This window comes from Hyla sarda, chromosome 1, assembly GCF_029499605.1.
Source record: "Hyla sarda isolate aHylSar1 chromosome 1, aHylSar1.hap1, whole genome shotgun sequence".
Lineage (NCBI taxonomy): Eukaryota > Metazoa > Chordata > Amphibia > Anura > Hylidae > Hyla > Hyla sarda.
This window is the reverse complement of record NC_079189.1, coordinates 310375353-310402428: the sequence shown is the minus strand read 5'-3', so window position 1 is coordinate 310402428 and position 27076 is coordinate 310375353. Positions and strand designations below refer to the sequence as shown.

The window sequence follows — 27076 nt, the reverse complement described above, 5'->3', positions numbered from 1 at the left end:
CTTGTCAAAATCTTTGCCTTCAGTCAGTTCAGTCTAAAATTGTTTCTCGTCCTCCTCCTTTACCTGGCCTGCCACCAACCTTACCAAGATGTCTCTGAAGTTTTCTGCAAGAAACAGGCTGAGTCTCTGCCTCCACATCGTCCTTACGGCTGCCCTATAGATCTTCTGCCTGGTACCACTCCTCCTCGTGGAAGAATATACCCTCCATCAGTTCCTGAGACCAAAGCCATGGCTGAGTATATCCAGGAGAATCTCCAAAATGGATTTATCTGTAAGTCCTCTTTTCCTGCTGGAGATGGTTTCTTCTTTGTAGGGAAGAAGGATGGCTCACTCCGTCCATGCATTGACTACAGGGTACTTAACAAAATCACGGTCAAGAACCGTTACCCTCTACCCTTTATCTCAGAGCTTTTTGACCGTGTACGTGGTGCCAAAGTCTTCTCCAAGTTGGACTTACGTGGAGCGTATAACGTCATTCGTATCCGCAAGGGAGATGAATGGAAAAGGTAGGTAGACAGCTGAGGAAGGCGCCCATGCTGGAATGCATCCTTGTACTACACAATGGCATAATAAATCTTCACTGTGCATTACTGATTTATTCGGGACGCCCGTCTGAAAACCTTCATTAACCAATTTTGGTTTATTAAAATGTCCTGCTGAGGACTTTCCTATTACCTTTGGCATCCACCTCATCTGTCTACAAGAGTCTGCAGCGCCATACCTGAGGGTTTTTTCCTGCTCTACTTCTAATATTGACTCCCAGGACGACTTGTTTCCTCCTGCAACCCATCGGCATAGCAGCGACTCGCACTACAGTACCCCGATTATATCGTGGGTGATATGGTTTTTTGCATAGATCTCAAGGTGAACAGCCATCTATAAGCCCCCCCACCCACCACCCGATCTATTGAGGGTAAATACACGAGGCGCCGTCAGTCGGTCCTTTCTTTTCTTTTCTCTACAGATGAATGGAAAACGGCCTTCAATACTCGTGACGGACATTTTGAGTATCTCGTAAAGCCTTTTGGTCACTGCAATGCTCCAGACGTTTTTCAAGAGTTTGTTAATGATATCTTCCGTTATCTTCTGTACACCTGTGTTGTCGTATACTTAGATGACATCCTGACCTTCTCTTCCAACTTAGAGGAGCATCATACTCATGTTCGTCTGGTTCTCCAGCGACTACGGAAGAATCATCTCTACGTTAAACTGGAGAAATGCCTTTTGGAAAATCTAGTCTTCCGTCACTTGGCTACATGGTCTCTCATCAGGGCCTGCAGATGGATCCAGATAAATTGTCTGCAGTATTGGATTGGCCTTGTCCTGAGGGCCTACGTGCTATTCAACGCTTTCTGGGATCCGTAAACTATTATTGTCAATTTATCCCACATTTTTCATCCTTGGTTCCTCCAATTGTGGCACTCACTAAGAAGACATCTAATCCTAAATCTTGGCCTCAAGAGGCTGAAGAGGCCTCTCGCGTTTAAAGTCTGCGTTTGCCTCTGCTCCAGTGCTTACAAGACCTGATCCGGAGAGGCCCTTTGCTTTGGTTATTGGAAGGTTCTTCTCATCCGGTCAGCATCTACTCCGACCATAAGAATCTTCTATGCCTTCAGTCTACTCAGCGTTTGAACCCCCGTCAAGCAAGGTGGTCACTGTTCTTTTCTAGGTTCAACTTCTTCATTCACTTCCGTTAAGCAGACAAGAACATCAGGGCTGATGCTCTCTCTAGGTCCTCTGACATCATTGGTTTGGACCCTATGCCTAGGCATATTATTCCTCCTGACCGTTTGATTCCTGCCACTCCTGCCAAGATTCAGTAATATCCTCCGTGAAAATCCTTTGTGCCCGCCAAAATGACATGCAAGGTCCTGAAATGGGGTAATTCTTCCTTGACAGAAAGACATTCAGGAATATGCAAGGGTCTGGGTTGTTGTAGATCGGTTTTCCAAGATGGCTCATTTAATTCCTCTACCAGGTCTTCCTTCTGCCCCGCAGCTTCTTCTTGTTGCATGTCTTTCATTTACATGGTCTTCCTGGCAGTTCTGGCAGAGCCCTTTGTAATTGTCTGGACATCAATCTGGACTTCTCCTTGGCCTACCATCCTCAGTCCAACGGTCAGGTGGAGAGGGTTAATCAAATCCTAGAGACTTCTCTTCGGCATTTTGTTTCAGCTCGCCAAGACGATTGGGTCGACCTTCTCCCCTGGGCTGAATTCTCATATAATCATAAGGATTCCGAGGCCACAAGGCCGTCCCCCTTTTTTGTTGTCTAGGGCCTCCATCTCCGTCCTCATCTTCCTCTCCCAGTTTCCTCCGGTGTGCCTGCTGTTGATGAGCTGGTCCGTGACTTCTCTACCATCTGGCAACAGAGCCAACAGTCGTTATCCCAGGCTTCTTCATGCATGAAGGCGCAAGCGGATAAAATTCGAAGACCTACTCCGTCCTTCTCTCCTGGTGACATGGTGTGGCTTTCATCCAAGTACATCCGCTTCATGATCCCCTGTTACAAGCTCGGTCCTCGCTACCTTGGTCCCTTCCAGATTCTACAAAAAATCAACCCCGTCTCCTACAAACTCCCTCTACCTTCTACGTTACGTATTCCCAATTTCTTCCACTAATAAACAGAAAAAAGGGGACAACCGTATACGGTGCCTCGTGTATTACCCCAGTGGAAACAAAGGTGGGTATGAGATACAGCAGCTGGGGCAGTATAATGCCCCCTTCAGATGGCCGCTCACCTTGATATAGAAGAATAAAGGCGTATCACCCAACACCCAGGAGGGGGGGGGGTACAGGATGGGAGGTCAGCTGCTGTGCCGCAGGTCGCTGGACTCAGAGAGGGTCCTGATAGAGATGCGAGGATTAGGAGAAAAAGACCTTTAAACCGGCGCTGCTGATTCACCACATCAGAGACAGGAATAGGGGTTCAGGAACCACTTGGGATCCACTTTTATTAAGATTACGCGTTTCGAGGGGAGCCCCCTCTTCAGATCAGGGATACAAATAATACAAAGTAGCAAGTATATATACTAGATACAAACAGTAAAAATGGCGCCAAAACAGTCCCCTGGGAGTGGCCCAGGGTCACTCCCAGGGGACTGTTTTGGCACCATTTTTTACTGTTTGTAACTAGTATACTTGCTACTTTGTATTATTTGTATCCCTGATCTGAAGTAGAGGGGGCTCCCCTCGAAACGCGTAATCTTAATAAAAGTTGATCCCAAGTGGTTCCTGAACCCCTATTCCTGTCTCTGATGTGGTGAATCAGCAGCGCCGGTTTAAAGGTCTTTTTCTCCTAATCCTCGCAATTTCTTCCACGTCTCTCTCAAGCCTCTTGTCATAAACCGGTTTTCTCAGAAGAATCTTGTCCCCATACATGTCTCCGGCTCTTCTGAAATCTTCAAGGTTAAAGAGATTCTTGATACAAAAACTGTGAGAGGTAAACAATTTTTTTTGGTCGACTGGGAGGGTTATGGCCCTGAGGAGAGATCTTGGAAGTCTGAAGAGAATATCCTGGACCGTTATCTTCTCAGAAGTTTTCTGACTTGTTAAAGGAGGGGGAGACCACAGGGGGGGTACTGTTATGTTATGCGCTCCGGCCCCACACGCTGTCCGTGAGTGCATGGTCCCGTTACCTGCTGCTGCCGGCGGGGCTGGGACGCGCCCGCATGCAAGCCCCAGTCCATCACTCACCTGGTGCTTCTCCTGCCCACGCCTCTGCTTCAGCGTGCGTGTCCCCGTCGCCTAGGGAGCGTGCGCTGCCAGAGCTTTAAGATTTAAAGGGCCAGTGTAATTCACCTGTGGCTCATTGATAAATTTCTCCACCCTCCTCATTTCCCTGCTGGATCTTTGTTGCCTTGAATTTGAGAGAAAGCATTCCTGTTATTGCCGTGCCGTGTATCTGATCCTTTGCCCCATGACAGGACCTTGCTCCTTGCCGCCTGCCTACTGACCATTTGCTACATTCCTGACTATGCTACTGTGCTGCCTGCCCTGACCTTCTGCTATCCTGTCTACGAGCTGTCTTATCCCTCCTGTGCCTCGCATCTCCTCAGCCGCCTGCGTGGTCAAGCCGTGCCAGGGGTAGCGAACTGGGTGCCGCCTGCCGCAGCAAGTCCATCCCGCTTTGCGGCGGGCTCTGGTGAAGACCAGCAGCACCTTAGACTCCGCTCCCTGGTACGGTTCGTGTCATCTGCCACACAGGTCCAGCGGATCCACATCCACCGGGGTTCCCGTCTTCTGAAACGTGAGTGTTACAATTTCAATCAAATTTTTTACAACATTTTTCTTTTTAAACATTTTAAGAGGCCACGTTACATTTGAACATAGGACCCCTTATTTGATAGCAGCCTCCCAAGTTGTGCATCCATTGAACTTGTGAGTTTGTGGACAGTTTCTGCTTGAATTTGTTTGCAAGATGTCAGAATAGCCTCCCAGAGCTGCTGTTTGGATGTAAACTGCCTCCCACCCTCATAGATCTTTTGCTTGAAGATGCTCCAAAGGTTCTACAATAGGATTGAGGTCAGGGGAGGATGGAGGCCACACCATGACTTTCTCTCCTTTTGTCCACATAGCAGCCATTGATGTAGAGGTATTCTTTGCAGCATGAGATGGTGCATTGTCATGCATGAAGATGATTTTATTACGGAAAGCATAGTTCTTCCTTCTATACCAGGGAAGAAAGTGGTCAGTCAGAAAATCTACAGAATTTGCAGAGGTCATATTTACACCTTTGGGAAACAACCAGCTCTCTTCCCTTGATTCCGGCCCAAAACATGACTCCACCACCACGGACGTCGCAGCCTTGTTGGAATAAGCTGGCAGTCCACCAACCATCCACTACTGGATCCATCTGGACCATCCAGGGTTCCACAGCTCTCATATGTGAACAGGACTGTTTGAAAATTAGTCTTCATGTATTTTTCTGCCCAATGCAGCCGTTTCTGCTTGTGAGCATTGGTTAGTGGTGGCCGAATAGAAAGCTTATGCACAGTTGCAAGACTCTGGAGGACTCTACACCTTGATGTCTGTGGGACTCCAGAGGCACCAGCAGCTTCAAATATCTGTTTGCTGCTATGTAATGGTATTTTAGCAGCTGCTCTCTTGATCCGATTCATGGATCTGGCAGAAATCTTCCTCAATGTGCCTTTATCTGCACAAACTCATCTGTGCTCTGAATCAGCCACAAATCTCTTAATAGTGCGATTATCAATCTTAAGTTTTCAGGAAATATCTAATGTTTTCATACCTCTTCCAAGGCATTGAACTATTTCATTCTTTTCGGCAGCAGAGAGATCCCTTTTCTTCTCCATATTGCTTGAAAATGGTGCTCTGCTTAATAATGTGGAACACCCACCTTTAGTAGTTTTTCCTTAAATTGGGCTCACGTGGCAATCTAATTATCACAGGTGTTCAAGACTGTTTTCAGTGATCAAAACAGCCCTTGACACTTAAATAGAATTTGCATAATAATTTGGAACAGGGTGTAACTGGGCTACAATCCTACTGCTCCCTGCAGGACACAAACATCCCTCTCCTGCTGTGAGCTCACTCTCTTTCTCTCCACAGACATACAGTATGTCACAGAAGTACGTCAATATATTTTTATTAGGGATTGACAGATATCGTTTTTTTAGGGCCGATACCGATAATCGGTGCAGGTTAGGGCCGATAGCCGATAACTTATACCGATATTCCGGTATAAGTTATCGGCTATTTAACCCCCTGCGACACCGCTGCAGATCATTGATTTAAAGCAGGCGCTTTAAATCAATGATCTGCAGTGGCTTTTGCGGGGCCATAGGCCGCCGCCACCACCCGCTTCTCTCCCCTACCTGTCAGGGTGGTCCGGGCCATCCATCCATCGTTCCTGTAGTGTCCGGCGCCATTCCGGGTGGAGGGTGAACCGGTCTGGGCTGTCCTTCTCCGGCGGTCATCTTCTCCACTCCGGGCAGGCTCCGGCCTAGTACGCTGCATAGACGCCGCTGCGCAGTGACGCCCGAGCGCAGCGACGCACCTGACGTCACGGCGTAGCGTCGTCTATGCAGCGTACTAGGCCGGAGCCTGCCCGGAGTGGAGAAGATGACCGCCGGAGAAGGACAGCCCGGACCGGTTCACCCTCCACCCGGAATGCCCCCGGACACTACAGGAACGATGGATGGATGGCCCAGACCACCCCCATTACGGGTAAGTTTAATTTTTTTATTGACTCGGAGGGTGGGGGAGGGGCCCGACCGGTATAGCGGTATGGGCAAAAATCCATACCGGTATACCGCCCAGCATCACGGTGGGGGGTGCGACGCGGTTCGGGGGGGGCGGTGCGGCGGGTCGGGGGGTGGCGGTCGCGGGGCGGTGGGGGCGGTGCGGGGGGCGGGGCATTATCGGCTTATCGGCAAGATAATTGCCTATACCGATAATGCCCAAAATCGTGATTATCGGCCGATAATATCGGCCATACCGATAATCGGTCGATCCCTAATTTTTATGTCATATAACAACACTAAAGAAATGCTACAATGTAAAGTTATAAGTGCACAGACTCTATAACAATGTTTAATGTTGTGCTCCCTTAGAATAACTTAACACGCAGTCATTACTATCTGTGTAAACCTTGGAAACAAAATAAACCTTGGAAACAAAAGTGAGCATACCCCTTAGGGTATATTCACACTGCTTCCAGATACTGCCCCATGGCCTGCCCCCAATAACGCAGTGTGCGGCCTGTACACAGAGCTCACAAGCTCCAGACTAGTTAACCCTCTCGGACAGCAGGCGCTCTGGATGCTTATTATCACATGTACAGAAACACGTTGGGATATGGGGCCTTTTTTGTGCATATTTTACTTCTTCCAAGAGCTTTATTACTTTTGCTTTTTTACTTCTACCAAGAGCTTTATTACTTTTGCTTGTTGGTGCATATTTTTTGTGTGACCAAAGATTATGGTATAACATTCTTATGACTGATTATACTTATAGGTAGCTGATGGGTGATGTTTGAGATCATGTTATCATTTTATTTATTATTTTGAGTTTAGAATTCACTTTTTTTGGCATTTTATGGTAAATTTCAACTGATTTATTAAAAGTAAAGTTTTTGTTATGGCACCTCGGTCATTTTGAGACTCTATTTCTTGGTACACACCTGTCTCTGCCCAGATCATTTACAGGTGCTTAGCATAAGGAAATTTGGTGTATGCCCAGATGCCCAACTTGCATTCAGGGGTTAAAGCATAACATTCTGGCTAGGGGCATTGAGTTCAGTGCATAACTGTATTTATGAATAAGCACTTTCTAGTGGCTGCAGGTAGTCATAACAGAGAGCATATTGTATTCTGTATATGCTTGAGTCCACAGTGTGATGTAATTGCTACCTCCAGTCACGCATTGTCATGTTATGTTGAATACCTTTCCCAACATATATTGCCAGTTAGCAGATTAAAAAAACTTTCAGTTAGGAATGACCAAAAATATAAGAAAAATAATAGTTTGTTGTTTGTTTGGTAGGTCAGGCAGACATTGGTGAACTACTAACTCTAGTTTTTTAATTGTTGACTTCTATCCAAAAAATAGGGGTAACCTGACAACAACTTCTAGCTTGTGTTTGAGTATGCCACTGTAGTATATAATATTGTAATCTTGTCCTTGCAGATCATTATCAGTTCCTGGTTGAACATGACAGGTAGCATAGTACGTACTGCCAGTTCTATCCCATTTATGAATCCTGGAAAAAGTAACCTGGTTTACCTGTTTGTGGGACAGAGTATTTGTGCTGTGGCCCAGCCTCTTGTGCTCTTTGTTCCTGCCAAGCTTGCTGCTGTTTGGTTTCCAGAACATCAACGTGCCACAGCAAATATGATTGCCTCAATGTGTAAGTATTATTAAAGGGGTGTGTTGTCAGAAAATAACCTATTGTTTACATCAGTTTTTTTATGTTAACCCTACCATTTTAACCCCTTAAGGATCGGGATTTTTTCCGTTTTTGCATTTTTGTTTTTTGCTCCTTGCCTTTAAAAAATCATAACTCTTTCAATTTTGCACCTAAAAATCCATATGATGGTTTATTTTTTGCATCACCAATTCTACTTTGTAATGACGTCAGTCATTGTGGCAAAAAATCTACGGTGAAACGAAAAAAATAATCATTGTAAGACAAAATTGAAAAAAAAACGCCGCTTTGTAACTTTTGGGGGCTTCCATTTCTACGTAGTACATTTTTCGGTAAAAATGACACCTTTTTATTCTGTAGGTCCATACGGTTAAAATGATCCCCTACTTATATAGGTTTGATTTTGTCGTACTTCTGGAAAAAATCATAACTTCATGCAGGAAAATTAATACGTTTAAAATTGTCAGTTCTGACCCCTATAACTTTTTTATTTTTCCGTGTATGGGGCAGTATGAGGGCTAATTTTTTGCACCGTGATCCGAAGTTTTTAATGGTACCATTTTTGCATTGATAGGACTTATTGATCCAAAATGCACTATTTTGGACTTTAGAATTTTTTTGCACGCACGCTATTGACTGTGCGGTTTAACCCCTTAAGGACCAAGGACGTACCGGTACGTCCTTGGTCCTGCTCTCCTGATATAACGCCATATGACGGCGAGCCCGGCGTCATAGTGAAGCCGGGACCCGCCTCTAATAGCGTGCAGCGCCGCGCGCTATTAACCCTTTAGCCGCGCGGCTAAAAGCGAAAGTGAAAGTTGCCGGCTAGCTCAGTCAGGCTGTTCGGGATAGCCGCGGCTAATCGCGGCATCCCGAACAGCTTACAGGATAGCGGGAGGGCCCCTACCTGCCTCCTCGCTGTCCGATCGCCGAATGACTGCTCAGTGCCTGAGATCCAGGCATGAGCAGTCATGCGGCAGAATCGTCGATCACTGGTTTCCTATGAGAAACCACTGATCAATGATGAAGATCAGTGTGTGCAGTGTTATAGGTCCCTATGGGACCTATAACACTGCAAAAAAAAAAGTGAAAAGAAAAAGTGAATAAAGATCATTTAATTCCTCCCCTATTAAAAGTTTGAATCACCCCCCTTTTCCAATAAAAAAAAAAAAACACAGTGTAAATAAAAATAAACATATATGGTATCACCGCGTGCGGAAATGTCCGAATTATAAAAATATATTATTAATTAAACCGCTCGGTCAATGGCGTGCGCGCAAAAAAATTCCAAAGTCCAAAATAGTTCATTTTTGGTCACTTGTTATATCATTTAAAAATGAATAAGTATATCATTTAACCCCTTCCCGCAGAATGTCATATATAAACGCCGGGTTGTGCAGTGCGTTCGCGCATCCCGGCGTTTATAAATGACATGCAGTTAACCCGGCGATGCGCAGCATCGCACGGGTTAACTGGCAGAAGTCCCGCTGTTTCCAGCAGGGGACAACTTCTGCTTCACCCCCAGGACCATCAATTGATGGTCCTGGTCAGCGATCACTGTGATTGGTCCCTGTGGACCAATCACAGTGATCTGGGGTGAAAGTTCAGATCCCCCGCACTGCCCGCCCCTGGAAGTCGGGCAGAACGGGGGACGAAGGCTGCAGGGGCTCGCGGGGACCTGCGGCATTCGGGGGGAACACGTGGGGACCGGCGGACTTACCTGATCCAGCGGCGGGACCGAGGAGCAGCGCGGGACCGGCCACGTGGACGAGCAGCGACGGGTAAGTATGTGGTCCTCAGAGGCAGCAGTGAAGATCTTCACTGCTGCTTCTAGGAGTCTGAAAACTACAACTCCCAGCATGCCTAGACAGCCTTTGGCTGTCTGGGCATGCTGGGAGTTGTAGTTTTGCAACATCTGGAGGGCCCCAGTTTGGAGACCATTGTATAATGGTCTCCAATCTGTGCTCTTCCAGCTGTTGCAAAACTACAACTCCCAGCATGCACTGACTGTCCAGGCATGCTGGGAGTTTTAGTTAAGCAACATCTGGCCCTTCAGATGTTGCCGAACTACAACTCCCAGCATGCCCTTCAGCTGTCTGGGCATGCTGGGAGTTGTAGTTTTGCAACAGCTGGAGACACACTGATTGGGAAACATTGTTTCTAACTCAGTGTTTCCTAACCTGTGTGCCTCCAGCTGTTGCAAAACTATAACTCCCAGCATGCACTAAAAGACCATGCATGCTGGGAGTTGTAGTTTTGCAACATCTGGAGGGCCCCAGTTTGGAGACCATTGTATAATGGTCTCCAATCTGTGCTCTTCCAGCTGTTGCAAAACTACAACTCCCAGTATGCACTGACTGTCCAGGCATGCTGGGAGTTTTAGTTCAGCAACATCTGGCCCTTCAGATGTTGCCGAACTACAACTCCCAGCATGCCCTTCAGCTGTCTGGGCATGCTGGGAGTTGTAGTTTTGCAACAACTGGAGACACACTGGTTGGGAAACATTGTCTGTTTCTAACTCAGTGTTTCCTAACCTGTGTGCCTCCAGCTGTTGCAAAACTATGACTCCCAGCATGCACTAACAGACCATGCATGCTGGGAGTTGTGGTTTTGCAACAGCTTATGCAAGCCCCCCCCCCCCCCCCCCCGCCCCGCCCCGCCACCCCCGTGAATGTACAGGGTACATTCACATGGGCGAGGCTTTTACAGTGGGTTTCTCGCATCTTGAGATGCAGCAAATTTTGCGCTGGGAAACTCGCTGTAATCCCCCGCCCATGTGACTGTACCCTAAAAACACTACACTACACTAACACAAAATAAAATAAAAAGTTAAAAACACTACATATACACATACCCTTACACAGCCCCCCTCCCCCAATAAGAACTTCCGGTACACCACTGTTTCCAAAGCAGAGCCTCCAGCTGTTGAAAAACAACAACTCCCAGTATTGTCGGACAGCCGTTGACTGTCCAGGCATGCTGGGAGTTTTGCAACAGCTGGAGGCACCCTGTTTGGGAATCACTGGCGTAGAATACCCCTATGTCCACCCCTATGCAAATCCCTAATTTAGGCCTCAAATGCACATGGCGCTCTCACTTTGGAGCCCTGTCGTATTTCAGGGCAACAGTTTAGGGCGACATATGGGGTATCGCTGTACTCGGGAGAAATTGCGTTACAAGGTTTGGGGGGCTTTTTCTTCTTTAACCCTTCATGAAAAGGAAATGTTGGGGTCTACACCAGAATGTTAGTGTAAAAATTTTTTATTTTTTACACTAACATGCTGATGTTGCCCTATACTTTACATTTTCACAAGAGGTAAAAGGGAAAAAAGCCCCCCAAAATTTGTAACGCAATTTCTCCCGACTACAGAGATACCCCATATGTGAGCGCAAAGTGCTCTGGGGGCGCACAACAAGGGCCAGAAGGGAGAGCGCACCATGTACATTTGAGGTGATTTGCACAGGGGTGGCTGATTGTTACAGCGGTTTTGACAAACGCAAAAAAAACAAAACCCCACATGTGACCCCATTTCGGAAACGACACCCCTCACGGAATGTAATGAGGGGTGCAGTGAGAATTTACCCCCCACAGGTGTCTGACGGATCTTTGGAACAGTGGTCCATGAAAATGAAAACTTGTACAGCCCACTGTTCCAAAGATCTGTCAGACACCAGTGGGGGCAAATGCTCACTGTACCCCTTGTTACGTTCCTCAAGGGGTCTAGTTTCCAAAATGGTATGCCATGTGTGTTTTTTTTTGCTGTTCTGGCACCTTAGGGGCTTCCTAAATGCGACATGCCCCCCGAGCAAAATTTGCTCTCAAAAAGCCAAATATGACTCCTTCTCTTCTGAGCATTGTAGTTCGCCCATAGTGCACTTCAGGTCAACTTATGGGGTACCTCCATACTCAGAAGAGATGGGGTTACAAATTTTGGGGGGTATTTTCTGCTATTAACCCTTGCAAAAAGGTGAAATTAGGGGGGAAACACATTTTAGTGAAAAATATATTTTTTTTTACATATGCAAAAGTCGTGAAACACCTGTGGGGTATTAAGGCTCACTTTATTCCTTGTTACGTACCTCAAGGGGTCTAGTTTCCAAAATGGTATGCCATGTGGGTATTTTTTGCTGTTCTGGCACCATAGGGGCTTCCTAAATGCGACATGCCCCCCGAGCAAAATTTGCTCTCAAAAAGCCAAATATGACTCCTTCTCTTCTGAGCATTGTAGTTCACCCATAGTGCACTTCAGGTCAACTTATGTGGTACCTCCATACTCAGAAGAGAAGGGGTTACAAATATTGGGGGGTATTTCCTGCTATTAACCCTTGGAAAAATGTGAAATTTGGGGGGAAACACAAATTTTTGTGAAAAAAATATATATTTTTTTACATATGCAAAAGTCGTGAAACACCTGTGGGGTATTAAGGCTCACTTTATTCCTTGTTACGTACCTCAAGGGGTCTAGTTTCCAAAATGGTATGCCATGTGAGGGTTTTTTGCTGTTCTGGCACCATAAGGGCTTCCTAAATGCAACATGCCCCCAAAAACCATTTCAGAAAAACGTACTCTCCAAAATCCCCTTATCGCTCTTTCCATTCTGAGCCCTCTACTGCGCCCGCCGAACACTTTACATAGACATATGAGGTATGTGCTTACTCGAGAGAAATTGGGCTACAAATATAAGTATACATTTTCTCCTTTTACCCCTTGTAAAAATTTAAAAATTGGGTCTACAAGAACATGCGAGTGTAAAAAATGAAGATTGTGAATTTTCTCCTTCACTTTGCTTCTATTCCTGTGAAACACCTAAAGGGTTAAAATGATGAATGAATGTCATTTTGAATACTTTGGGGGGTGCAGTTTTTATAATGGGGTCTTTTGTTGGGTATTTCTAATAAGAAGACCCTTCAAATCCACTTCAAACCTGAACTGGTCCCTGAAAAATAGTGAGTTTGAAAATTTTGTGAAAAATTGGAAAATTGCTGCTGAACTTTGAAGCCCTCTGGTGTCTTCCAAAAGTAAAATCTCGTCACTTTTATGATGCAGACATAAAGTAGACATATTGTATATGTGAATAAAATTTTTTTTTATTTGTAATATACATTTCCCTTACAAGCAGAGAGCTTCAAAGTTAGAAAAATGCAAAATTTTCAAATTTTTCATCAAATTTTAGGATTTTTCACAAGGAAAGGATGCAAGTTACCACAAAAATTTACAACCATGTTAAAGTAGAATATGTCACGAAAAAACATTCTCGGAATCAGAATGATAACTAAAAGCATTCCAGAGTTATTAATGTTTAAAGTGACAGTGGTCAGATGTGCAAAAAACGCTCTGGTCCTTAAGGCCAAAATGGGCTTGGTCCTGAAGGGGTTAAAAATCAATAAGTCCTATCAATGCAAAAATGGTACCGTTAAAAACTTCAGATCACGGAGCAAAAAATGAGCCCTCATACCGCCCCATACACGGAAAAATAAAAAAGTTATAGGGGTCAGAAGATGACAATTTTAAACGTATTAATTTTCCTGCATGTAGTTATGATTTTTTCCAGAAGTACGACAAAATCAAACCTATATAAGTAGGGTATCATTTTAATCGTATGGACCTACAGAATAATAATAAGGTGTCATTTTTACCGAAAAATTTACTACGTAGAAACGGAAGCCCCCAAAAGTTACAAAACAGCGTTTTTTTTCCAATTTTGTCGCACAATGATTTTTTTTTCTGTTTCACCGTAGATTTTTGGGCAAAATGACTGACGTAATTACTAAGTAGAATTGGTGGCGCAAAAAATAAGCCATCATATGGATTTGTAGGTGCAAAATTGAAAGAGTTATGATTTTTTAAAGGCAAGGAGCAAAAAACGAAAATGCAAAAACGGAAAAAATCCCTGTCCTTAAGGGGTTAATTAACTATATATTTTTATAATTCGGACATTTCCGCACGCGGCGATACCATATATGTTTATTTTTATTTACACTGTGGTTTTTTTTTTTTTTATGGGAAAAGGTGTTGATTCAAACTTTTAATAGGGAAGGGGTTAAATGATATTTATTAACTTTTTTTTTCACTTTTTTTTGCAGTGTTATAGATCCCATAGGGACCTATAACACTGCACACACTGATCTTTCACATTGATCAGTGGTTTCTCATAAGAAACCAGTGATCGATGATTCTGCCGCTTGACTGCTCATGCCTGGATCTCAGGCACTGAGCAGTCATTCGGCGATCGGACAGTGAGGAAGCAGGTAGGGACCCTCCTGCTGTCCTGTAAGCTGTTCGGGATGCCACGATTTTGCCGCGGCTATCCCGAACAGCCCACTGAGCTAACCGGCATGGTTTCAGTTTCACTTTAGACGCGGCGTTCAACTTTGAACGCCGCGTCTAAAGGGTTAATAGCGCGCGGCACAGCGATCAATGCCGCGGGCTATTAGCCACAGGTCCCGGCCGTTGTTAGAGGCCGGGCCCGACCCGCCATGCCGTGGCCCCGCGTTATAGATCGGGAGCGGCCACATGACGTTCCAGTACGTCATGTGTCCTTAAGGGGTTAAAGAAGTTTTGGTAATTTTGTTTTCTAATTTTCCATTTTACTATATTTATTTATAATATATAATAATCCTGAAATCTGCAGTTTCCATTCTGGCCACTAGGTCTAAAGTTGTTTACTTATTTTTATTGTAGATCTCTTACAGAGGATTATTTGCCTTTTCAATGTTGTTTTACTTTTTCTAGCGAATCCATTTGGCATATTTCTAGCAAACATACTGTCTCCAGTAATTGTATCTGAAGCTAAAGATATTCCATTATTAGTGAGTAAAATTCTATGTTTGCTTCTTTTCAGTCACTCTGTTATGAATAAGAATATCCACCATTAACTGTTATGTCTTTTGATTTAAAGCATTGTGTCTATGGCATTCCTGCTGTAGTAGCCTGCATCGTAGCAACAGGAGGAGTTACTCTAAAAGCTCCATTGACACCGCCTTCAGTGAGTGCAGTTAATTCTACATCCGAGCCTTTCTTTGCTGGTTTAAAACAGGTAAGTTCTATAGAAACATGCCATTGATGTTTTCACATTGTGTTAAAGGGGAACTGTCATTAGTGTCACCCTCACTAACCTGTTGGTGTGCAGTGCTGGTGACACGGATGTTAACGATTCTTACCTGTCCCCAAACCATAGTCCCCTAGGCCTGTTATCTTCCTCTGTCGGGCGGCAGGCTTGGTGCTTCAGGAGTACGCTGATGCCACTGCTGCAGCTTTTTTGCTGGGTCTGGCTATGAGCAGGCTTAGGGAAACAGCAGTGGCGATGCCAGCGTGCTTGCCGCCAGAACGAGGAAGTTAACAGACCAAGGGGACTACAGATCAGGGACAGGTAGTTATTGTTATCATCAGTGTCACCAGCACTACACACCTGTACCTGGTTAGAGCGGCTGAATTAGATGACAGTTTCCCTTTAAGCATTATACAACCAAGTTCATTAACGCAGATAGTAGCACATGTCCTGGTGCATGCAATAAATGGATGCATACATATATCTCACAAAGGCCAAATTTGTGTAATTTTGGCCCCCATTCAGGATGTATGTGATGGACCTTCAAGCTATTTTATTGAGCTGGATCCCTTAAAAAAATGTATGCATCTTTTAACTATAGGGCCTATGTATGACAGATGCCTCTATAAATTAAACATACTTGTCGAGCACTCCACCAACATTTATGTCTGCTGGACACAGTATAAAAGAGCAATTCAGTAAAAAATCTTGTCAATTCATTATGCAGCTGCAGACGCAATTTCAGTGCTTGCCATGGGCGCCGTTTCCAGTAAATACGCTTCTGCTTATTCATGACAATATAGAAGGGATGACAATATTGAAGGCAGTGTCCTCCCAGCAGGCAGAGATGCTACTGACTTTAGCTACATATGTGATGCTGAGGCAGCTTGGGAGTTATAGCAAAGCACAGGGAGATGAAGCAGGATGAAGTCTAATATTTAGTAGAGCAAAAGGAAAGAGGAGGTAGGACTGCAGGAAAACGAGTCCAATGTACACTGCTCAAAAAAATAAAGGGAACACTTAAACAGCACAATGTAACTCCAAGTCAATCACACTTCTGTGAAATCACACTGTCCACTCAGGAAGCAACACTGATTGACAATCAATTACACATGCTGTTGTGCAAATGGAACAGACAACAGGTGGAAATTATAGGCAATTAGCAAGGGACCCCCAATAAAGGAGTGGTTCTGCTGGGGGTGACCACAGACCACTTCTCAGTGCCTATGCTTCCTGGCTGATGTTTTGGTCACTTTTGAATGCTAAAAATATAAAGGTAAGTGTAGGTCACAGAAAAAATAAGTGAGGTTAACTGAGATATTCTGACACCCAATGGAGAATTAGTAAAATAAAGGCAAGCAAAAAATAGATTACTCAGTCCTCAGCAAAACTACTCGAAAAGACTGTACGATGGATGTATGGTGCAAAATGGAAAAGAATGTTGAACTTCCAGACCAATATAATAATATAAAATGTATTAAACAAGAAATATATTAATGATGATTTATAGATTAGAAAAATTACAGCTGCAGGGCCCTATGGCTGCACACTATTACAATAAAATAGGCAAAAATTGTTGCCAATATGAACCTCGGAGAGTATTAGTATATAAAATGGTTTTACCACGATCAATCATAGAGAAAATATGTATAGAATTATAACATAACATAGCATAGCATAATATAGTGGAGCAATAAATGTAGCAATATAATTATGTAAGTTTTAACATCTGTAACATTCTAAACCTGATGCCCTTTGGGGGTATCAGCGTCCGTCCTGAAAGAAAAATGAATGGGCAATACATATACTGTCCCGGAGATGAATCTAAAAGTTCTGTGCGGGGAATAATAAGCACCTTTTGCGGAATAGCAAGTCTGGAGGCCCGGCTGGAAAAAACTGCTGTGCCGATAAAATTCCTTTTAGGGAAAAGACACAGGCACTTGCGTGCCACTCACCCACTCCGCGATGGACCCGGTACCGATGATCGTCCTACTCTAGCTAAGAATGGCAGGTGGATGGTCACATGTCTGGCAATCAGCTGATTAGATTGATTCGGCCTGCTTCTCAGTGGTGCGATGATTGCAGCAATGCTTGGGTGCTTGTGTGGATGGCAGCCGATCGGGCCTATTGGATATATCTTCACTGCCGGATTATTGGACTTATCCACTTCGCTAAAGGATACCCTACCAATAGGGACCTGTTTCTATAGCGGACAATTTGCCATAATCCATTTTCTATTATTCTAACGGTTTTACCGGACTACTGGACTTACCCTACAGTGTTCACACCACAGGGATTTATCTGTGCAGGGATCCGTCATTGGCTGCCATCCACACAAGCACCCAAGCATTGCTGCAATCATCGCACCACTGAGAAGCAGGCCGAATCCATCTAATCAGCTGATTTCCAGACACGTGACCATCCACCCGCTAGAGTAGGACGATCATCGGTACCGGGTCCATCGCGGAGTGGGTGAGTGACACGCAAGTGCCTGTGTCTTTTCCCTAACAGGAATTTTATCGGCACAGCAGGTTTTTCCAGCCGGGCCTCCAGACTTGCTATTCCGCAACAGTTGCTTATTATTCCCCGCACAGAACTTTTAGATTCATCTCCAGGACAGTATATGTATTGCCCATACATTTTTCTTTCAGGACGGATGCTGATACCCCCCAAAGGGCAACACTTCCCACTTTTTTCTTTACAGGTTTAGAATGTTACAGTTGTTAAATATTATTATTATTATTATTATTGATAAATATATAATTATATTGCTACATTTATTGCTCCACTATGTTGCATATAATTCTATACATATTGCCTCTATGATCGATCGTGGTGAAACCATTTTATATACTAATACTTTCCTAGGTTCATATTGGCAAAAATTTTTGCCTGCGGCTGTAATTTTTCTAATCTATAAATCATCATTAATATATTTCTTGTTTAATAAATTTTATATTATTATATTAGTCTGGAAGTTCAACATTCTTTTCCATTTTGAACCATACATCCAGTCGTTTTGAGTGGTTTTGCTGAGTAATCTAGTTTTTGCTTACTTCTGGCAGTGCTTTCACTCTAGTGGTAGCATGAGACGGAGTCTACAACCCACACAAGTGACTCAGGTAGTGCACCTCATCCAGGATGGTACATCAATGCAAGCTGTGGCAAGGTTTGCTGTGTCTGTCAGCGTAGTGTCCAGAGCATGGAGGCGCTACCAGGAGACAGGCCAGTACATCAGGAGACGTGAAGGAGGCCGTAGGACTGCTACCTCTGCCTTTTTGCAAGGAGGAGCACTGCCAGAGCCATGCAAAATGACTTCCACTCAAACGGTTAGAAACAGACTCCATGTGGGTGGTAGGAGGGCCCGACGTCCACAGGTGGGGGTTGTGCTTACAGCCCAACACTGTGCAGGACGTTTGGCATTTGCCAGAGAACACTAAAATTGGCAAATTCGCCACTGTGCTCTTCACAGATGAAAGCAGGTTCACACTGAGCACATGTGACAGACGTGAGTCTAGAGACGCCGTGGAGAACGTTCTGCTGCCTGCAACATCCTCCAGCATGTCCGGTGGGTCAGAAATGGTGTGGGGTGTGAGTAAGTAATGGTGTGGGGTGGCATTTCTTTGGGGGGGCCGCACAGCCCTCCATGTGCTTGCCAGAGGTAGCCTGACTGCCATTAGGTACCAAGATGAGCTCCTCAGACCCCTTGTGAGACCATATGCTGGTGCGGTTGGCCCTGGGTCCCTCCTAATGCAAGACGATGCTAGACCTCATGTGGCTGGAGTGTGTCAGCAGTTCCTGCAAGAGGAAGGCATTGATGCTATGGACTGGCCGCCTGTTCCCCAGACCTGAATCTGATTAAGCACATCTGGGATGTCATGTCTTGCTCCATCCACCAACGCCACGTTGCACCACAGACTGTCCATGAGTTGGCGGATGATTTAGTCCAGGTCTGGGAGGACATCCCTCAGGAGACCATCCTCCACCTCATCAGGAGCATGCCCAGGAATTGTAGGGAGGTCATTCGGGCATGTGGAGGCCACACACACTACTGAGCCTCATTTTGACTTGTTTTAAGGACATTACATCAAAGTTGGACCAGCCTGTAGTGTGGTTTTCCACTTTGTTTTTGAGTGTGACTCCATATCCAGACCTCCAGGGGTTGATAAATTTGATTTCCATTGATCATTTTTATGTGATTTTTGTTGTCAGCACATTCATGTAACTATGAAGAATTACATTCAGCACTATGTAAAGACGAAAGTATTTCATACGATTAGTTCATTCATTCAGCTCTAGGATGTGTTATCTTAGTGTTTCCTTAATTTTTTGAGCAGTGTGTATACATAGAGTGATAGACAAAGAGTTGGGGAGAAATTTAGTTTTTGCAGGACTGTTTCTTTAACTCCTTGGGGACAGAGGGCGTATGCATGGCCGGCTTACAGGACTGACGGAGGCGGCATCCTGGACCAGCGGCGGCACCGACGGACCAGGAGGAGTGCGGCCGGAAAGTGCGGCGTGGAGAAGGCTGCAGCGAAGATCGCGGTAAGTGATCTTCACTGTGGCCTTCTAAAAGCTGCAAAACTACAACTCCCAGCATGCCCACACTGCCAAGGGCTGGGCATGCTGGGAGTTGTACAGTGGTCTCCAACTGTAGCCCTTCAGATGTTGCAAAAGTACAATTCCCAGCATGGCCAGACAGTCAGGGATACTGGGCGTGTAGTTCTGCAATATCTGGCCCTTCAGATGTTGCAGAACTACAACTCCCAGCATGCCTGGACAGTCTGGGCATGCTTGGAGTTGTAGTTTTGCAACATCTGGAGGGCTACAGTTTGGAGACCACTACTTAGCGGTTCTTCCCCAGTTGTTGCATAACTACAACTCTTAGCATGCCCAGACTGTCCAGGAATGCTGGGAGTTGTAGTTCTGCAACATCTGAAGGGCCAGATATTGCAGAACTACATGCCCAGCATCCCTGACTGTCTGGACATGCTGGGAATTGTAGTTTTGCAGCATCTGGAGGGCCACAGTTTGCAGTGGTCTATATACTGTAGCTCTCCAGATGTTGCAAAACTGAAAATCCCAGCATGCACAGACAGCAAACAGCTGTCTCAGCATGCTGGGAGTTGTAGTTGCGATCCCTCCAGCTGTTGCATAACTACATCTCCCAGCATGCCCTTCGGTGATCAGTACATGCTGGGAGTTGTAGTTTTGCAACAGCTGGAGGCACACTGGTTGAAAAATATTGAGTTAGATAACAGAACCTAACTGAAGGTTTTCCAACCAGTGTGCCTCCAGCTGTTGCAAATGTACAACTCCCAGCCTACATGGTCTGTCAGTACATGCTGGGAGTTGTAGTTTTGAAACAGCTGGAGGTTTGCCCCTCCATGTGAACGTACAGGGTACATTCACACGGGCAGGCTTACAGTAAATTTTCTGCTTCAAGTATGAGCTGCGGCAAATTTTTCGCCGCAGTGCAAACTCCTAGCAGGGAAATCACTGTAAACCTCCGCCAGTGTGAATGTACCTTAAAAACACTACACTAACACAAAATAAAGGGTAAAACACTACATATACACCCCCTTACACTGTCCCCCCAATAAAAATTGAAAACGTATTGTACGGCAGTGTTTTCAAAACGGAGCCTCCAGCTGTTCAAAACAACAACTCCCAGCATTTCTAGACAGCCACTGACTGTCCAGGCATGCTGGGAGTTTAGCAACAGCTGGAGGCACCCTGTTTGGGAATCACTGGTGTAGAATACCCCTATGTCCACCCCTATGCAATCCCTAATTTAGTCCTCACATGCGCATGGCGCTCTCTCACTTCGGAGCCCTGTCGTATTTCAAGGAAACAGTTTAGGGCCACATATGGGGTATCTCCGTACTCGGGAGAAATTACACTTCAAATTTTGGGGGGCTTTTTCTCCTTTTACCCCTTATGGAAAGGAAAAGTTGGGGTCTACACCGGCCTGTTAGTGTAAAAAAAAAAAAAAAGACCCACAAAATTTGTAACGCAATTTCTCCTGAGTACGGAAATACCCCAGATGTGGTCGCAAAATGCTCTGCGGGCGCACAACAAGGCTCAGGAGTGAGAGCGCACTATGTACATTTGAAGCCTAAATTGGTGATTGCACAGGGGTGGATAATTTTACAGCCGTTCTGACATAAACGCAAAAAAATAAATATCGACATGTGACCCTATTTTGGAAACTACACCCCTCACGGAACGTAATAAGGGGTATAGTGAGCCTTAACACCCCACAGGAGTTTGACAAATTTTTGTTAAAGTTGGATGGGAAAATGAAAAAAAATATTTTTTTTCACTAAGATGCTGGTGTTACCCTAAATTTTTCATTTTCACAAGGGAAAATAGGAAAAAAGCCCCCCAAAATTTGTAACCCCATTTCTTCTGAGTAAGAAAATACCCCATATGTGGATGTAAAGTGCTCGGCGGGCGAACTACAATGCTCAGAAAAGAGGGAGCGCCATTGGGATTTTGAAGAAAAAATGTGTCCGGAATTGAAGGCCACGTGTGTTTACAAAGCCCCCATAGTGCCAGAACAATGGACCCCCCCAACATGTGACCCCGTTTTGGAAACTACACCCCTCACGTAATGTAATAAGGGGTACAGTGAGCATTTACACCACACAGGTGTCTGACAGATTTTTGGAACAGTGGTCCGTGAAAATGAAAAATAAAATTTTTCATTTGCTCAGCCCACTGTTCCAAAGATCTGTCAAATGCCAGTGGGGTGTAAATACTCACTGCACCCCTTATTAAATTCTGTTAGGGGTCTAGTTTCCAAAATGGTATGCCATGTGTTTTTTTTGTTTTTTTCGCTGTTCTGGCACCATAGGGGCTTCCTAAATGCGACATGCCCCCCAACCAAAATTTTCTCTCAAAAAGCCAAATATGGCTCCTTCTCTTCTGAGCATTCTAGTTCGCCCGAAGTGCACTTCAGGTCAACTTATGGGGTACCTCCATACTCACAAGAGATAGGGTTACAAATTTTGTGGGGTATTTTCTGCTATTAACCCTTGCAAAAATGTGAAATTTGGGAGGAAACACACATTTTATTGAAATGTATTTTATTTTTTACATATGCAAAAGTCGTGAAACACCTGTGGGGTATTAAGGCTCACTTAATTCCTTGTTACGTTATTCAAGGGGTCTAGTTTCCAAAATGGTATGCCATGTGTTTTTTTTTTTTTTTTTTTTTTGCTGTTCTGGCACCATAGGGGCTTCCTAAAGGTGACATGCCCCCCAAAAACCATTTCAGAAAAACGTACTTTCCAAAATCCCCTTGTCGCTCCTTCGCTGTGGTCAGATGTGCAAACAACGCTCTGGTCCTAAGGTGTCAATTGGCCTGGTCTTTAACCTGTTGGGGACAAAGGGCGTATGCATACGCCCTTGCGTCCTGGTACTTAAGGACGAAGGGCGTATCCATACGCCCGTGGGAATTTCGGTCCCCGCCGCGCGCCGGGCGGGGACCGGGCCGGGGTGACTGCTGATATCTATCAGCAGGCACCCCGTGCAAATGCCCAGGGGGGTCATTAGACCCCCCCCCAGATCGGCGCAAATCGCAAGTGAATTCACACTTGCGATTTGCGCCGATTCCGGGTCATTACGGGTCTATGGTGACCCGGTGACCCGGAATAGAAGGAGGATCGCGGGTGTCTAAGACACCCACGATCCCCCTAAAGCGATAGGAGTGAGGTGGCAGAGTTGCCACCCCTCCTATCTCTGCTATTGGTGGTCTAGACGCGACCACCAATAGCAGATCTGGGGCGGAGGGGTTTAGTTTCGTTTTCCCCGTCCTGCCCTCCCACAATAGGCGGGGCAGAACGGGGAAAACGAAGAGGAGCGGCGCCGGAGTCCACTTACCCCTCCGGAGGCAGCGGAGCGACGGGGATCGGCGGGCGGCGATGGAGATCGGCGCAGGCGGCGTGTGCGGCAGAAGAGGACGGCTCCCGGATGCGACGGAAGCCGGTGAGTATTTGCCTAGCAACATCTAGAGGGCTACAGTCTGAGACCACTATAGTGGTCTCTAGACTGTAGCCCTCCAGATGTTGCAAAACTACAACTCCCAGCATGCCCAGACAGCTGTTTGCTGTGTGGGCATGCTGGAATTTGTAGTTTTGCAACAGCTGGAGGTCTGTAGTTTAGAGACCACTGCACAGTGATCTCTATACTGCCCTCTAGATCTTGCAAAACTACAACTCCTAGCATGCCCACACAGCTGTTTGCTGTCTGGGCATGCTGGGAGTTGTAGTTTTGCAACATCTTGAGGTCCACAGTTTGGAGATCACTGTTCAGTGGTCTCTAAATTGTAGCACTCCAGATGTTGCAAAATTACAAATTCCAGCATGCCCACACAGAAAACAGCTGTCTCGGCATGCTGGGAGTTGTAGTTGCGTACCTCCAGCTGTTGCATAACTACATCTCCCAGCATGCCCTTCTGTGATCAGACATGCTGGGAATTGTAGTTTTGCAACAGCTGGAGGCACACTGGTTGGAAAATACTGAGTTAGGTAACAGAACCCAACTCAGTATTTTCCAACCAGTGTGCCTCCAGCTGTTTCAAAACTACAACTCCCAGCATGTACTGACAGACCGTGCATGCTGGGAGTTGTAGTTTTGCAACAGCTGGAGGCTCACTGGTTGGAAAATACTGAGTTAGGTAACAGAACCTAACTGAAGGTTTTCCAACCAGTGTGCCTCCAGCTGTTGCAAAACTACAACTCCCAGCATGTACTGACAGACCGTGCATGCTGGGAGTTGTAGTTTTGAAACAGCTGGAGGTTTGCCCCCCCCCCCCCCCCCCATGTGAACGTACAGGGTACATTCACACGGGCGGGTTTACAGCAAGTTTCCTGCTTCAAGTATGAGCTGCGGCAAATTTTTCGCCGCAGCGCAAATTCCTAGCGGGAAACTCACCGTAACCCGCCAGTGTGAATGTACCCTAAAAACACTACACTACCACATAATAAAGAGTAAAACACTACATAAACACCCCCTTACACTGTCCCCCCCCCCCCCCCCCAATAAAAAGGAAAAACGTATTGTACAGCAGTGTTTCCAAAACAGAGCCTCCAGCTGTTGCAAAACAACAACTCCCAGCATTTCCGGACAGCCACTAACTGTCCAGGCATGCTGGGAGTTTAGCAACAGCTGGAGGCACCCTGTTTGGGAATCACTGGCGTAGAATACCCCTATGTCCACCCCTATGCAATCACTAATTTAGTCCTCAAATGCGCATGGCGCTCTCTCACTTTGGAGCCCTGTCGTATTTCAAGTAAACAGTTTAGTGTCACATATGGGGTATCGCCGTACTCGGGAGAAATTGCACTACAAATTTTGGGGGGCTTTTTCTTTTACCCCTTATGAAAAGGAAAAGTTGGGGTCTACACCAGCCTGTTAGTGTAAAAAAAAAAAATTTTTACACTAACATGCTGGTGTTGCCCTTTACTTTTTATTTTCACAAGAGGTAAAAGGAAAAAAAGACCCTCAAAATTTGTAACGCAATTTCTCCTGAGTACGGAAATACCCCATATGTGGGCGTAAAATGCTCTGGGGGCGCACAACAAGGCTCAGGAGTGAGAGCGCACCATGTACATTTGAGGCCGAAATTGGTGATTTACACAAACGTGGCTGATTTTACAGCGGTTCTGACATAAATGCAAAACAATAAATACCCACATGTGACCCCATTTTGGAAACCACACCCCTCACGGAATGTAATAAGGGGTACAGTGAGCATTTACGCCCCACAGGGGTCTGAAAGATTTTTGGAACAGTGGTACGTGAAAATGAAAAATGTAATTTTTTTGTTTGCACAGCCCACTGTTCCAAAGATATGTCAAACGCCAGTAGGGTGTAAATGCTCACTGTACCCCTTATTACATTCCGTGAGGGGTGTAGTTTCCAAAATGGGGTCACATGTGGGGGGGTCCACTGTTCTGGCACCACGGGGGGCTTTGTAAATGCACATGGCCCCTGACTTCCATTCCAAACAAATTATCTCTCTAAAAGCTCAATGGCGCTCCTTCTCTTCTGAGCATTGTAGTTCGCTCGCAGTGCACTTGACGTCCAAACGTGGGGTATTTCCATACTCAGGAGAAAATGCCCCCCAAAATTTGTAACCCCATTTCTTCTATTACCCTTTGTAAAAATGTAAAATTTGGGGAAAAAACAGCATTTTAGTGGAAAAATATATTTTTTTTCATTTACACATCCGACTTTAACAAAAAGTTGTCAAACACCTGTGGGGTGTTAAGGCTCACCGTACCCCTTGTTACGGTCCTTGAGGGGTGTCGTTTCCATAATAGTGTGCAATGTGGGGCTTTTTGCTGTTCTGGCACCATAGGGGCTTCCTAAATGGGACATGCCCCCAAAAACCATTTCAGAAAAACTCACTCTCCTAAATCCCATTGTTGCTCCTTCGCTTCTGAGCCCTGTAGTGCACCCGCCGAACATTTGACATACACATATGAGGTATTTTCTTACTCGGAAGAAATTGGGTTACAAATTTTGAGAGGATTTTTTTCCTTTTACCCCTTGTAAAAATTCAAAAATTGGGTCTACAAAAACATGCCAGTGTAAAAAATTAAGATTTTGAATTTTCTCCTTCACTTTGCTGCTATTCCTGTGAAACACCTAAAGGGTTAAAACGCTGACTGAATGTCATTTTGAATACTTTGGGGGGTGCAGTTTTTATAATGGGGTCATTTATCGGGTATTTCTAACCAGAAGACCCTTCAAATCCACTTTAAACCTGAACTGGTCCCTGAAAAATTCTGATTTTGAAAATTTTGCGAAAAATTGGAAAATTGTTGCTGAACTTTGAAGCCCTCTGGTGTCTTCCAAAAGTAAAAACTCATCAATTTTATGATGCAAACATAAAGTAGACATATTGTATATGTGAATCAATATATAATTTATTTGGAATATCCATATTCCTTATAAGCAGAGAGCTTCAAAGTTAGAAAAATGCAAAATTTTCAAATTTTTCATGAATTTTTTGAATTTTTCACCAAGAAAGGATGCAAGTATCGCCGAAAATTTACCACTAACATAAAGTAGAATATGTCACGAAAAAACAATCTCGGAATCAAATTTATAAGTAAAAGCATCCCAGAGTTATTAATGCTTAAAGTAACAGTGGTCAGATTTGAAAAAAATGCTCCCGTCCTTAGGGTCATAATGGGCTCCGTCCCCAAGGGGTTAAGGGGTTAAATGAGTTCCGGTGGAAAACATTTTTTTTTTAAACTTTTTTTTTTAAATCAACTGGTGTCAGTAAGTTAAACAGATTTGTAAATAACTTCTATTAAAAAATCCTTATCCTTCCAGTACTTATTAGCTGCTATATACTACAGAGAAAGTTCTTTTCTTTTTGGATTTCTTTTTTTTTTCTGCCCAAAGTGCTCTCTGCTGACACCTGGATCTGGAGCTGTCCAGAACAGGAGGAAATCCCCATAGCAAACCTATGCTGCTCTGGACAGTTCCTGATACAGACAGAGGTGTCAGCAGAGAGCACTGTGGACAGAAAAAAAGAAAGAAAAAGAAATCCTCTGTAATATACAGCCTCCATTAAGTACTGGAAGGATAAAGATTTTTTAATAGAAGTAATATACAAATCTGTTTATCTTACGGACACCAGTTGATTTAAAAAAAAAAGTTTTCCACCGGAGTACCCCTTAAAATGACTGGGCCCAATTTTTTTCAATCTGGCCTGTGTCTCTTTAAGGTGTAATAACTTTGAAATGCTTTTACTAAGGAAAGTCATTTGAGATTGTTTTTGTTCGTGACATGTGGTAAATCTTTGTTAATACAATGAAAATTTCTGGATTTCTGGATCTCTATTCTGTGGGTCGGTACGATTATGGCAATACCCAATTTACATACGTTTTAATGTTCTTTATCCTTTTCACTACAAAATCATTTTTTCTTCCTTTTTTTGTGTTGCCATGATGTGATTACTTTTTTATTTCTCATTCAAAGCCATTTTGTGGTGGCTCATTTTTTGCTGGACAAGCTGTTCTTTTTATTGGTACCATTGTTGCGATACATGCTACCTTTTGATCATTTTTATTCCATGTTTTGGCCCAAATGAGCAATTCTTGTGCTTTTTTTGTTGT

At 44.7% G+C, this 27076-nt stretch overlaps 2 protein-coding genes across 4 annotated transcripts in view; one reads left to right on the top strand and one right to left on the bottom strand.

The window, feature by feature from the left end:
* LOC130359987 (uncharacterized) overlaps window positions 1-27076 on the bottom strand; it is a 212809-nt gene that overhangs the window by 114832 nt on the left and 70901 nt on the right. The gene's annotated exons all lie outside the window — the stretch shown is intronic.
* SLC49A3 (solute carrier family 49 member 3) overlaps window positions 1-27076 on the top strand; it is a 119364-nt gene that overhangs the window by 56102 nt on the left and 36186 nt on the right. For all 3 annotated transcript variants that reach the window (XM_056518261.1, XM_056518260.1, XM_056518259.1), the window contains exons 3-5: window positions 7650-7869; window positions 14621-14697; window positions 14787-14924. In XM_056518261.1, the coding sequence (XP_056374236.1) occupies window positions 7650-7869; window positions 14621-14697; window positions 14787-14924 (435 nt within the window). The remainder of the gene's footprint in view (window positions 1-7649; window positions 7870-14620; window positions 14698-14786; window positions 14925-27076) is intronic.